Genomic DNA, 14086 nt, shown 5'->3' with positions numbered 1-14086 from the left:
TGAAGAGGACCTAAAGAGGGCCTAAAGAGGACCTGAAGAGGACCTAAAGAAGACCTGAAGAGGACCTGAAGAGGACCTGAAGAGGACCTGAAGAGGGCCTAAAGAGGGCCTGAAGAGGGCCTGAAGAGGACCTGAAGAGGACCTGAAGAGGGCCTGAAGAGGGCCTGAAGAGGACCTGAAGAGGACCTAAAGAAGACCTGAAGAGGACCTGAAGAGGACCTGAAGAGGACCTGAAGAGGGCCTAAAGAGGGCCTGAAGAGGACCTGAAGAGGACCTGAAGAAGAGGGCCTAAAGAGGACCTAAAGAGGACCTGAAGAGGGCCTAAAGAGGACCTAAAGAGGACCTGAAGAGGGCCTAAAGAGGACCTGAAGAGGACCTGAAGAAGAGGGCCTAAAGAGGGCCTAAAGAGGACCTGTGGGCTTTATATTCAAACATTTTGGCCTCTTTAAGTCATTATTAAACTCTTGTCATTGAACATGAGCCACAGCTTCATTTATATTTTTATTTTGTTCTATGTTGTGGAGCTCGGCTGAGCTTCATTACCCATAGAGAACCCTCTGGAACCCTCTAGAACCCTCTAGAACCCTAGAACCCTCTAGAACCCTAGAACCCTCTATAATCCTCTAGAACCCTCTGTCCGTCCCTGTTGAACTGTCTCTGGTTTAGTCCTGGAGGGGTTGGAAGCTGGGGGGGGCGTCTGGTTCCGTCCCTGCAGGGTTTGGGGAAGGGCATCCGGACGTTTCTAAACGAAGTGTGACAGTCGTCTGGACCGGGGAGCAGCTCCTTCAGTCACGCTGACCCAGGTCATGTGATTCAGGGGCTTATGCTAATTTATGCAAAGCGGCTGTGGACGGTGACCCCTGACCCTTGTCGCCACGGGGACGCCGAAAAACAAACATCGGGCTGAAAAACCCTCGACTCGGTTTGGACAAAAACGCCCGAATCAAAGGAATGATTTTTCCCCATTTTTGTCGCTGCATTTTCCTTTTGTTTAAGTATTTTTTACTTGTTTCCCCTTTTTTTACCCTCTTTTGTTTTTGCTAATGTTTTCCTTTTTCTCACATTTGTTGAACTCGGTCTTGTAAAGGTTCAGATCTTCCACATTATTGTTTCTGGTTCGACACAAATATTTTAGAATAAATCGGAAAAAGTATCGTTCAGGTATCGGCATCAAAACAATATGTGATTGTTTAGAACGTTGTGAGGTCACGTGACCGCGTCGTGGTCACATGACCTCACTGACCTCACGTGACCTCACTGACGCCGCAGTCACGTGACCTGTAAAAGAGGTTTGAGACGCCACATCTGCAGAGCCTGGTTCACCACAGTCCTCCTCACCACGTGGTCCTTTGGGCGGTGGCACAGGGGTTAGAGATGGCCCCCTGTGCACCGGCGGGTCCTCTTCACACGTGGTCCTTTGGGCGGTGGCACAGTGGTTAGAGATGCCCCCTGTGCACCGGCGGGTCCTCTTCACCACGTGGTCCTTTGGGCGGTGGCACAGGGGTTAGAGATGCCCCCTGTGCACCGGCGGGTCCTCTTCACCACGTGGTCCTTTGGGCGGTGGCACAGGGGTTAGAGATGCTCCCTGTGCACCGGCGGGTCCTCCTCACCACGTGGTCCTTTGGGCGGTGGCCCAGGGGTTAGAGATGCCCCCTGTGCACCGGCGTGTCCTCCTCACCACGTGGTCCTTTGGGCGGTGGCCCAGGGGTTAAACATGGCCCCTGTGCACCGGCGGGTCCTCCTCGCCACGTGGTCCTTTGGGCGGTGGCACAGGGGTTAAACATGGCCCCTGTGCACCGGCGGGTCCTCTTCACCACGTGGTCCTTTGGGCGGTGGCCCAGGGGTTAAACATGGCCCCTGTGCACCGGCGGGTCCTCTTCACCACGTGGTCCTTTGGGCGGTGGCACAGGGGTTAGAGATGCCCCCTGTGCACCGGCGGGTCCTCCTCACCACGTGGTCCTTTGGGCGGTGGCACAGGGGTTAGAGATGGCCCCTGTGCACCGGCGGGTCCTCCTCACCACGTGGTCCTTTGGGCGGTGGCACAGGGGTTAGAGATGGCCTGTGCACCGGCGTGTCCTCCTCACCACGTGGTCCTTTGGGCGGTGGCACAGGGGTTAGAGATGCCCCCTGTGCACCGGCGGGTCCTCCTCACCACGTGGTCCTTTGGGCGGTGGCACAGTGGTTAAACATGCACAAACGTTCCACTGCAGCAGTTCGGGCCGTGTTCGGCCCCCGAGCCGCATTCTCCGCTCTGATTGGTCGGTGTAAAGGCATGTTCTGGTTTTGTCACAGTGCAGAATCAGGAAGTGCCAAATAAGGGCGAGTCCAATTCATTTACAAACTTCAGTCTCAGCAAATCCGAGTCTCCGAGTCTCCGAGTCTCAGTCTCCGAGTCTCCGAGTCTCAGAGTCTCCGAGTCCCAGAGTCTCCGAGTCTCCGAGCCTCCGAGTCTCCGAGTCTCCGAGTCTCCGAGTCTCAGTCTCCGAGTCTCAGTCTCCGAGTCTCCGAGTCTCAGTCTCCGAGTCTCCGAGTCTCCGAGTCTCCGAGTCTCCGAGTCTCAGTCTCCGAGTCTCCGAGTCTCCGAGTCTCCGAGTCTCCGAGTCCCCGAGTCCCCGAGTCCCCGAGTCCCCGAGTCCCCGAGTCTCCGAGTCTCCGAGTCCCCGAGTCCCCGAGTCCCCGAGTCTCCGAGTCCCCGAGTCCCCGAGTCCCCGAGTCCCCGAGTCCCCGAGTCCCCGAGTCTCCGAGTCTCCGAGTCCCCGAGTCTCCGAGTCTCCGAGTCTCCGAGTCCCCGAGTCCCCGAGTCCCCGAGTCCCCGAGTCCCCGAGTCCCCGAGTCCCCGAGTCCCCGAGTCCCCGAGTCTCCGAGTCCCCGAGTCCCCGAGTCCCCGAGTCCCCGAGTCCCCGAGTCCCCGAGTCCCCGAGTCTCCGAGTCCCCGAGTCCCCGAGTCCCCGAGTCCCCGAGTCCCCGAGTCCCCGAGTCTCCGAGTCATGCAGCAGCTTCACATTCACCTTTAGTCCTGGTTTAGTCCTCGGTCGGTCCCGGTCTCTGATTGGTCGGTCGGTCCCGCTCTCTGATTGGTCGGTCGGTCCCGCTCTCTGATTGGTCGGTCGGTCCCGGTCGGTCAGTCCCGGTCTGTGATTGGTCGGTCCCGGTCTGTGATTGGTCGGTCGGTCCCGGTCTCTGATTGGTCGGTCAGTCCCGCTCTGTGATTGGTCGGTCCCGCTCTCTGATTGGTCGGTCAGTCCCGGTCTGTCGGTCCCGGTCTCTGATTGGTCGGTCGGTCCCGGTCGGTCAGTCCCGGTCTCTGATTGGTCGGTCGGTCCCGCTCTCTGATTGGTCGGTCCCGGTCGGTCGGTCCCGCTCTCTGATTGGTCAGTCGGTCCCGGTCGGTCAGTCCTGGTCTCTGATTGGTCGGTCCTGGTCTCTGATTGGTCGGTCCTGGTCTCTGATTGGTCGGTCGGTCCCGCTCTCTGATTGGCGGGATCAGGACGGGTTGAGCAGTGTCCGGGGGTAAACGCCGCTGTAGTAGTTGGAGTCGAGCTCGAGGCCGCGGGCGCCGAACCCGTTAGCGGCGTGCGACATTAGCCCGTTGGTGCTGGTGGCGTGCGACATTAGCCCGTTAGCGTTAGCGCCGTGTGACATTAGCCCGTTAGCGCCGTGCGACATTAGCCCGTTGGCGTTAGCGCTGTGCGACATTAGCCCGTTGGCGTTAGCGCTGTGCGACATCAGGCTGTGGATGGAGAACGGGTGGTCGAAGGCGTCCAGAGGTGCATTGTGGGAGGGCAGCGGCTCGGGGCTGACGTTGGCGGTGTTGGGGGCGGGGCCGGGGGCGGGGCTGCTGTTGGCCTTCAGCTTCTTGTCACATTTGAAGCGTTTCTGGCGCCGCAGGTAGCAGCCGTTCTCGAACATGTTCCCGGAGTCGGGGTGCAGCGTCCAGTACGAGCCTTTGCCCGGCTTCTCCGGACTGCGCGACACTTTGACGAAGCAGTCGTTGAAGGACAGCGAGTGGCGGATGGAGTTCTGCCAGCGCTGCTGGTTATGGCGGTAAAAGGGGAACAGCTCCATGATCCAGGCGTAGATCTCCGACAGCGTCAGCATCTTGTTGGGCGCCTGCTGGATCGCCATGGTGATGAGGGAGATGTAGGAGTACGGCGGCTTGGCGTGAGGGTAACTGCGGCGGAAGGACTTAGCATCGCGGCGGCTAGCTCCGTACGAGCCTCCGTACGCCGGGCTCAGGGCGCCCCCCTGTGGCCCCTCGCAGTAGCTGAAGCTCTGAGCGCTGGACGTGGACATGTAGGACACGGGCTGCATCCCGGTCATCTGCGCAGACATCTGTGCAGACATCTGAGAAGGCATCTGCGCGGGCATCTGGGACATGGGCGTCATGAGGCCGGAGCCCAGGCAGCTGCCGGACAGATGAGCGGAGGAGGACAAGGGCCCAGAGGAGGTCAGCGGCACAGAGGAGGACAGGGACGTCATCTGCAGAGCGCTGGGTAAACTGTTGGACATCGGGGAGTAGACCTGGACACAGAGACAAACACCTTCAGCTTCAAGACAAACATGCACTGGTGCCACAGGAATGTCCTGCAGGACCTTTGAGACCTTCAGACCTTACGCCTTTACACCTTCAGACCTTACGCCTTTACACCTTCTGACCGTCAGCGTTTAGACCTTTAGACCTTTAGACCTTCAGCGTTTAGACCTTTAGACCTTTAGACCTTCAGCGTTTAGACCGTCAGCGTTTAGACCTTCAGCGTTTAGACCTTCAGCGTTTAGACCTTTAGACCTTCAGACCTTTAGACCTTCAGCGTTTAGACCTTCAGACCTTACGCCTTTACACCTTCAGACCTTCAGCGTTTAGACCGTCAGCGTTTAGACCTTCAGCGTTTAGACCTTCAGCGTTTAGACCGTCAGCGTTTAGACCTTTAGACCTTCAGCGTTTGGACCTTCAGCGTTTAGACCGTCAGCGTTTAGACCTTTAGACCTTTAGACCTTCAGCGTTTAGACTTTCGGTGTTTGGACCTTCAGCGTTTAGACCTTTAGACCTTTAGACCTTTAGACCTTCAGCGTTTAGACCTTCAGCGTTTAGACCTTCAGACCTTTAGACCTTCAGACCTTACGCCTTTACACCTTCAGACCGTCAGCGTTTACACCTTCAGACCTTTAGACCTTCAGCGTTTAGACCGTCAGCGTTTGGACCTTTAGACCTTTAGACCTTTAGACCTTCAGCGTTTAGACCTTTAGACCTTCAGCGTTTAGACCTTTAGACCTTCAGCGTTTAGACTTTCAGCGTTTGGACCTTTAGACCTTTAGACCTTTAGACCTTTAGACTTTCAGCGTTTAGACCTTCAGACCTTTAGACCTTCAGCGTTTAGACCTTCAGCGTTTAGACCTTCAGCGTTTAGACCTTCAGACACTTCCGTTGTCCCACCACAGCCAGACATAGACCTACTATTGCGGCCGCATATGTTTAATACTCACTCTTTTAACTTTTCCCATTCATTCTCAATGGTAAACCCTACATTATGGATGCAGTAAACAGGGTTAACTCTGGGTCGGTGAGGGTTAACTCTGGGATAGTGAGGGTTAACTCTGGGATAGTGAGGGTTAACTCTGGGTCGGTGAGGGTTAACTCTGGGATGGTGAGGGTTAACTCTGGGATAGTGAGGGTTAACTCTGGGATAGTGAGGGTTAACTCTGGGATAGTGAGGGTTAACTCTGGGATAGTGAGGGTTAGCTCTGGGATAGTGAGGGTTAACTCTGGGATAGTGAGGGTTAACTCTGGGATAGTGAGGGTTAACTCTGGGATGGTGAGGGTTAACTCTGGGATAGTGAGGGTTAACTCTGGGATAGTGAGGGTTAACTCTGGGATGGTGAGGGTTAACTCTGGGATGGTGAGGGTTAACTCTGGGATAGTGAGGGTTAACTCTGGGATAGTGAGGGTTAACTCTGGGATAGTGAGGGTTAACTCTGGGATAGTGAGGGTTAACTCTGGGATAGTGAGGGTTAACTCTGGGATGGTGAGGGTTAACTCTGGGATAGTGAGGGTTAACTCTGGGTCGGTGAGGGTTAACTCTGGGATAGTGAGGGTTAACTCTGGGATGGTGAGGGTTAACTCTGGGATAGTGAGGGTTAACTCTGGGATAGTGAGGGTTAACTCTGGGATGGTGAGGGTTAACTCTGGGATGGTGAGGGTTAACTCTGGGATAGTGAGGGTTAACTCTGGGATAGTGAGGGTTAACTCTGGGATAGTGAGGGTTAACTCTGGGTCGGTGAGGGTTAACTCTGGGATAGTGAGGGTTAACTCCGGGTCGGTGAGGGTTAACTCCGGGATAGTGAGGGTTAACTCTGGGATAGTGAGGGTTAACTCTGGGTCGGTGAGGGTTAACTCCGGGATAGTGAGGGTTAACTCTGGGATAGTGAGGGTTAACTCTGGGATAGTGAGGGTGAACTCCGGGTCGGTGAGGGTTAACTCTGGGATGGTGAGGGTTAACTCTGGGACAGTGAGGGTGAACTCCGGGTCGGTGAGGGTTAACTCTGGGATGGTGAGGGTTAACTCTGGGATAGTGAGGGTTAACTCTGGGATAGTGAGGGTTAACTCTGGGATAGTGAGGGTGAACTCCGGGTCGGTGAGGGTTAACTCTGGGATGGTGAGGGTTAACTCTGGGATAGTGAGGGTTAACTCCGGGTCGGTGAGGGTTAACTCCGGGTCGGTGAGGGTTAACTCCGGGTTGGTGAGGGTTAACTCCGGGTCGGTGAGGGTTAACTCCGCTCCGTCTTTTATTAATAACCCGTTTAATAACCCGTTGCTTTATTTCAGTAAAAACATGTTTTTATTAAAATACTTTTCTCATTCTGTTTTTGTCGTTTGACCTTTTTCAGAATTAACTCGATTCAGAAACAGATCCTTTTTATTACACGGCTTTTTTAATATCAGCCCATTATTATTATGACAGTATAATAATAACAATAATAATAATAATGATAATATCAGACTGTTTTTAACATAAGCCTCTTATTACAATGGGCCGATTATTACTATTATTAGGCCCGAGCGGCCGCGGCGCAAAGGCCTCATGTAAACGCCACGCTGTCGCCATGGCAACCGTAAACTCACCCTGTAACAGTGACTATACTTATTATTGTATAGTGTGAGTGGGGGTATATAGTGTGAGTGGGGGTATATAGTGTGAGTGGGGGTATATAGTGTGAGTGGGGGTATATACACCTCAGAGCCCCACGGCTGCGTGCGGATCGTCCAAAAATGTATAATATGAGCAGGAATTTGACCCCCTGAACATTGTCGAAAACTCACCAAACTTTGCCCAAAATTCAGGTCCGGTGAAAAATTAATTTAAATGTGTGTTTTATATTGGGGGAGGAAATGGCGCCACAGCGCCACCTACAAAAGTGAAAATACATTACGCCAATGGGGGAGGGGCCGACGTCAACTTTGTCGTAGAGAAACGAGATTCGGTACAGACATTCGTCATGTGACGACAAACAAAAAACATTATTGTGGCCACGCCCCCTGACAAACCGGAAGTCCGCCATTTTGACAGGAAGTCCGGAGAATGCTCATTTGCGCAAACAAACTCCGATTAAAAATCGGAAATATACATTTTATTGACCTTTCACCCCTGGACACAGCAAATGTGAAAAAGTGACATTGGGCACGATAGCGCCCCCTCCAGGTGCAGAATAAAAAATGCATTATGGGAAAAAAATGAGTTTCTCGGAAATGGATGAAATTCGGCACAAAAATAGTTGATGGCGTCCCGATCCAAAAAGCCGATGAGACCCATATCGTATTTTGTACGGTGTTGCTATGGTGACGCCCGGGGCCCCCATGTTATTCTAACGGGGCTGACACATAAATCTCACATTATACAACATTACAGCGCGTTAGCGCCCCCTGTCAGGAGCCTGTGGACAGTGGTCATGGAAGTACGGCCCGTCAGGGTCGTCTGATGCCACTTGTGAAATTAAAAAGATTCTGCAGGCTGGAGCCATTATTCACATGGAGAGGCTAAAAATGTAGTTTTGATGTTTACTGATTAATGGCACATCAGGACAATAAAATGCCGTCTGGCGTCCTCGGTTATGGCGCAGCAATAGAGGCGCTAAAGGAGGCAATAATAATTATTATTAATTATTATTATTATTCAAAATAAATCAAACCAGTTTCACTTTATGGTTTGTTGTTAAGTCCTGGGCCGGGTCGCAATTTAGTTTTTCCTGGGATAGTTGGTACACAGTGTACATTCTTATATATATATATATATATATATATATATATATATATATATATATATATATATATATATATATATATATATATATATATGAGGGTTAACTCCGCTCATCTCTGTGAAGAACTGGGAGGTAGTTTGGACCATAACTAATAACTAACTAACATGTTAACTTAGTGTCTCTTTCACTGTTTGTGATCAGAACATCAGGCTCAGGGCCGGGAATGTTAAAGGAACAGTTTTTTCCAAACTGAGCTACAGTATGTTCTGGGCCGAGTCAGAGCCGGGTCTGGGCCGAGTTAGGGCAGGGTCTGGGCCGGGTCTTGGCCGAGTCAGAGCCGGGTCTGGGCCGGGTCAGAGCCGGGTCAGAGCCGGGTCAGAGCCGGGTCTGGGCCGGGTCAGAGCCGGGTCAGAGCCGGGTCTGGGCCGGGTCAGAGCCGGGCCTGGACCAGGTCTGGGCCGGGTCAGAGCCGGGTCAGAGCCGGGTCTGGGCCGGGTCAGAGCCGGGCCTGGACCAGGTCTGGGCCGGGTCAGAGCCGGGTCAGAGCCGGGTCTGGGCCGGGTCAGGGCCGGGTCTGGGCCGGGTCAGAGCCGGGTCAGAGCCGGGTCAGAGGCGCTGCTTTGGTCCTGAGGTCCTCTCTTATTAACTCATATTTCTCGTACATTTGTGCGGCTTTGGTTGAAGATCATCCGAAAACCAGGAGCTTCTGCTTCACTCGGTCATAATAACAGGATCTGTGACTTTATCTGTTTGTAAATCAGTGAAATATTAACAATTAAACATCATATCAATATTTAATAAAAAAACAACAATAATAATAACGATGTATTATTATGTATTTGTTACTAAAATAACTGAAAGTGGACCCGGAGCCGGGGCCGGGGCCGGGGCCGGTCTGGTCTGGGGGCGCAGATGGACTCGGCGGTTCGAGTCCCGCAGCTGCACTGTCGTTGTGTCCTTGGGCAAAACACTTCCTCCTTGTGCCTCCAGAGTCTGACACTGATGAGTGAATGACACGGAAGCGCTTTGGGCCGATGCAAAAGCGCTTTAATACATCCTTATCCCGGGTCAGACCGAGGCCGCGGAGCGACGGGGCCGAGGAGAGCGCGCTGAGGCCGGGGGAGAGAGCGCGCTGAGGCCGGGGGAGAGAGGATGAGGCCGGGGGAGAGAGCGCGCTGAGGCCGGTGAAGAGCGCGCTGAGGCCGGGGAGAGAGGCAGAGGCCGGGGGAGAGAGGCAGAGGCCGGGGGAGAGAGGCAGAGGCCGGGGGAGAGAGGATGAGGCCGGGGGAGAGAGCGCGCTGAGGCCGGTGAAGAGCGCGCTGAGGCCGAGGAGAGAGGCAGAGGCCGGGGGAGAGAGGCAGAGGCCGGGGGAGAGAGGCAGAGGCCGGGGGAGAGAGGATGAGGCCGGGGAAGAGAGGATGAGGCCGGGGGAGAGAGCGCTGAGGCCGGGGAAGAGAGGATGAGGCCGGGGGAGAGCGCGCTCAGGCCGGGGGAGAGCGCGCTGAGGCCGGGGAGAGAGGCAGAGGCCGGGGGAGAGAGGATGAGGCCGGTGAAGAGCGCGCTGAGGCCGGGGAGAGAGGCAGAGGCCGGGGGAGAGAGGCAGAGGCCGGGGGAGAGAGGCAGAGGCCGGGGGAGAGAGGCAGAGGCCGGGGGAGAGAGGATGAGGCCGGGGGAGAGAGCGCTGAGGCCGGTGGAGAGAGGATGAGGCCGGGGAAGAGAGGATGAGGCCGGGGGAGAGAGCGCTGAGGCCGGGGAAGAGAGGATGAGGCCGGGGGAGAGAGCGCTGAGGCCGGGGAAGAGAGGATGAGGCCGGGGAAGAGAGGATGAGGCCGGGGAAGAGAGGATGAGGCCGGGGGAGAGAGCGCTGAGGCCGGGGAAGAGAGGATGAGGCCGGGGGAGAGAGGATGAGGCCGGGGGAGAGCGCGCTGAGGCCGGGGGAGAGCGCGCTCAGGCCGGGGGAGAGAGCGCTGAGGCCGGGGAAGAGAGGATGAGGCCGGGGGAGAGAGGATGAGGCCGGGGGAGAGCGCGCTCAGGCCGGGGAAGAGAGGATGAGGCCGGGGGAGAGCGCGCTGAGGCCGGGGGAGAGCGCGCTCAGGCCGGCGGAGAGAGCGCTGAGGCCGGGGAAGAGAGGATGAGGCCGGGGGAGAGAGGATGAGGCCGGGGGAGAGCGCGCTCAGGCCGGGGGAGAGAGGATGAGGCCGGGGGAGAACGCGCTGAGGCCGGGGGAGAACGCGCTGAGGCCGGGGGAGAGCGCGCTCAGGCCGGGGGAGAGAGGCAGAGGCCGGGGGAGAGCGCGCTGAGGCCGGGGGAGAGCGCGCTCAGGCCGGGGGAGAGAGGATGAGGCCGGGGGAGAGCGCGCTCAGGCCGGGGGAGAGCGCGCTGAGGCCGGGGGAGAGAGGATGAGGCCGGGGGAGAGCGCGCTCAGGCCGGGGGAGAGCGCGCTGAGGCCGGGGGAGAGCGCGCTGAGGCCGGGGGAGAGAGGCTCAGGCCGGGGGAGAGCGCGCTCAGGCCGGGGGAGAGAGGCAGAGGCCGGGGGAGAGCGCGCTCAGGCCGGGGGAGAGCGCGCTGAGGCCGGGGGAGAGCGCGCTGAGGCCGGGGGAGAGAGGCTCAGGCCGGGGGAGAGCGCGCTCAGGCCGGGGGAGAGCGCGCTCAGGCCGGGGGAGAGCGCGCTCAGGCCGGGGGAGAGAGGCTCAGGCCTCTTTCACGCCACACGTGATTTGCTGAACATCCACCGGCCGCTTCACGTCGTCCTGTTGCGCGTCCTGCTCTCGTGACGCACCGGGGATGGGTTTGTTCTGATCATGTCCTTGTTTAAGGAAATGTAAGTGATAATTATAAGAACATTAATGAACAGATTACAGTTATAGATTATTATAGATTACAGTTATAGATTATTATAGATTACAGTTATAGATTATTATAGATTATAGTTCTAAAAGGTCTCGCGCAGTCTCGCCCTTTGTCTCTGAGTTCAGCCCAAAACCTGCGACACGAGACTCAAATAAAACAATGTTGTTTAAACATTTAAACTTTTAAACATTTAAACATTTAAACATTTAAACTTTTAAACTTTTAAACTGAGCTCAAACGCTGGAGCTCAACACAAACCGCGGCGGAGTTTAGAAAGATCAGATTAAAGAGGAAGTTGAGTTTTAGTCTGGGTTAGGTTCGGGTTTGGTCCGGGTCTGTCCGGGTCTGTCCGGGTCTGTCCGGGTCTGGTCCGGGTCTGTCCGGGTCTGTGTGAGTGTCGTCAGGACTTTAATAATGTTTTATATAAATGAATAAAGTTTAGCCTGTTTAATATAATAATATAATATAATATAATATAATATAATATAATATAATATAATATAATATAATATAATATAATATAATATAATATAATATAATATAATATAAAGCCTATATGAAGATGTGACTCTTTAATGATTCACAGGCGTAAATGAGATCATGGCTCCGTCACTGTCAGTTATATTTATATATAGACTATGTATTATATGTATTATATGTATATTTTATATAAACGGTTCTGTTGAAGTTTTTCTCTTTTTATCTGAACCTCCAAAAACACATCATTTATTCTTTTATTATTAACTGTATTTTCAGCAGAATAAACTATTACTACATATACTACATATACTACATATACTACATATACTACATATACTACACATACTACATATACTACATATACTACATATACTACATATACTACATATACTACATATACTACATATACTACATATACTACATATACTACATATACTACATATTAACTACATATACTACATATACTACATATATTACATATACTACATATACTACATATACTACATATACTACATATACTACATATACTACATATTAACCACACATTTATGAATAATTCACTAAACAAACCTTTGCGTCGGACGCGCTCGTGTTTATTATTAAACATTTAACCCGAGCGCGCGCGTTTTACGCACGGGTTTCGGCCGTGATTTACTTTATATAAACATGAATCAGCTGCATTTATTTAACCCTCTCTATGAGGATCATTATTATTATTATTATTATTATTATTATTATTATTATTATTATTATTATTATTATTATTATTATTATTATTATTATTATTATCATTAACATTATACAGATGTTTATTATTATTTCCACAGACGCCTTTACGTCACCGCTCGGACTGTTTTGGTCAATGATTTATTTGAAGTCATTTCTTACATTAAATACACAAACACTCATATATACTTCTATATTTATATCTATATTTATATTTATATAATGTTTATTTATATTCAGATCTTTTGTTCAGGCGCAGAAACAGGAGGAAGTTTAACTCAGGTTTATGAGTCCGACACATTTATTTATAATTATGAGTCAACACTAATGACCCGTGAGGTCAAAGGTCACTCACTGTGACTTTAACATGAGCGGATGATTTTTCTGTTTATTATTTTAAGGGGAGACACTTCAGGCTAAAGTACATTCTGTCAGTTTTCAGGTTTTGGGCCAAATCTGTCTCTGAACATTTAAACTTTCCCCCGGAAACAGAAAACATGCCTAATCTTCACAATAACATGTTTAAATATTGCACTGATTCAATGTTCCCCCATAGACTTATATGGGAGAACACAATTTCAACACATGTTTGTGTCATTGTGGCGACACTATGTCCACGTCAGTCGGACCTAAAGACTTCACATTTTCCAGCCTCGGACTGAACAAGATTTGGGAGATTTTTTCAGAGGGATTTTTTATTATTTAATCCCTTAAGCCCCATTTATTGAGTTTTCAATGTCAAAAAATGAGGCGAAAATTAAATTTTTACACATTTTTCCACTAAAAAACAGCTTATTTTAAAACTAAACAAGAAATCCTAAATCCGCTCTGAGAAAGTCTTGGCAAATCATTCATCAATAAAATAAAAACATACATTTGAATGTAGCTCTGTCCATTATTCAGATTTTGTCGCCGAAAAGATGAGGAAATTTGGGGCATTTTTAGACATAAAACACCTTGTTCTGATGAAAAGATAAAATGACAGAAACTTGCCATGTATATTTTCTTCTCACATTTATGCCACTGATCGACAGCAACAGTTTCACATTGACATCTGTAAATATACATGTTTTCCCTGTTCACCTGCAGCGTCTCGCCTTAATATCATGAGCTCATCTAATAAATACTATACTATACTATAATAAGTAAATCTATATTTATTTATAAGATTAGTAAATGTTTAAGTCTTTGAACCGAAGCGACTTGAACAGAAAAACCTGGCGCTGGTTTGGCTTGTTTTGGTCCGGGTCTGTCCGGGTCCGGGTCTGTCCGGGTCTGTCCGGGTCTGTCCGGGTCTGTCCGGGTCCGGGTCCGGGTCTCACCTCGTCGCTGTAGAAGCTCCAGTCCTGAGCCTCGTGCCCTTCCATCTTCACGGCCCCGAGCATCGCGCACGCGCCCGGGTTCGGTCCAAAGAAAGTTTAATCCGAGTCTAGGACTGAGTCTGACCCGGGACCAGCTCCGCGCCAGGTCTGAGCCAGGTCTGAGCGCGAGCGGGACTGAGCGCGAGACTCTGACCCCGCCCCCCCCTCCCACCCCTACACCCCCCACCACCACCACCACACGCGCACGCGCTCAGTCGCTCCGAAATGACTTTGATTAAAACGAGTCTCTGCAGAGTCCGGGCTCAGCCGAGAAAACTCTATTATCTTCATCCTCTCCTTCATCTTCTTCATTTCAACTGCATCTTCCTCTTCCTCCTCCTCCTCTTCCTCCTCTTCCTCCTCTTCCTCCTCCTCCTCCTCCTCCTCCTCCAGGAGGCCACTGAACCCTGACGTTT

The 14086-nt window shown here is 52.1% G+C and overlaps 1 protein-coding gene across 1 annotated transcript; it reads right to left on the bottom strand.

The window, feature by feature from the left end:
• Nucleotides 1-3443: 3443 nt before the first annotated feature.
• Nucleotides 3444-13766, bottom strand: foxa1 (forkhead box A1). Its single transcript, XM_079573952.1, has 2 exons — nt 13632-13766; nt 3444-4521 (listed from the first exon to the last, which is right to left on the bottom strand). The coding sequence occupies exons 1-2, from the start codon at nt 13692-13694 to the stop codon at nt 3484-3486; spliced, it is 1101 nt and encodes a 366-aa protein (XP_079430078.1). The 5' UTR covers nt 13695-13766; the 3' UTR covers nt 3444-3483.
• Nucleotides 13767-14086: the final 320 nt, after the last annotated feature.

This window comes from Gobius niger, assembly GCF_951799975.1.
Source record: "Gobius niger genome assembly, chromosome: 16".
NCBI lineage: Eukaryota > Metazoa > Chordata > Actinopteri > Gobiiformes > Gobiidae > Gobius > Gobius niger.
Note: the sequence above shows the minus strand (reverse complement) of the source record. Positions and strands in the feature narration are given on the sequence as shown.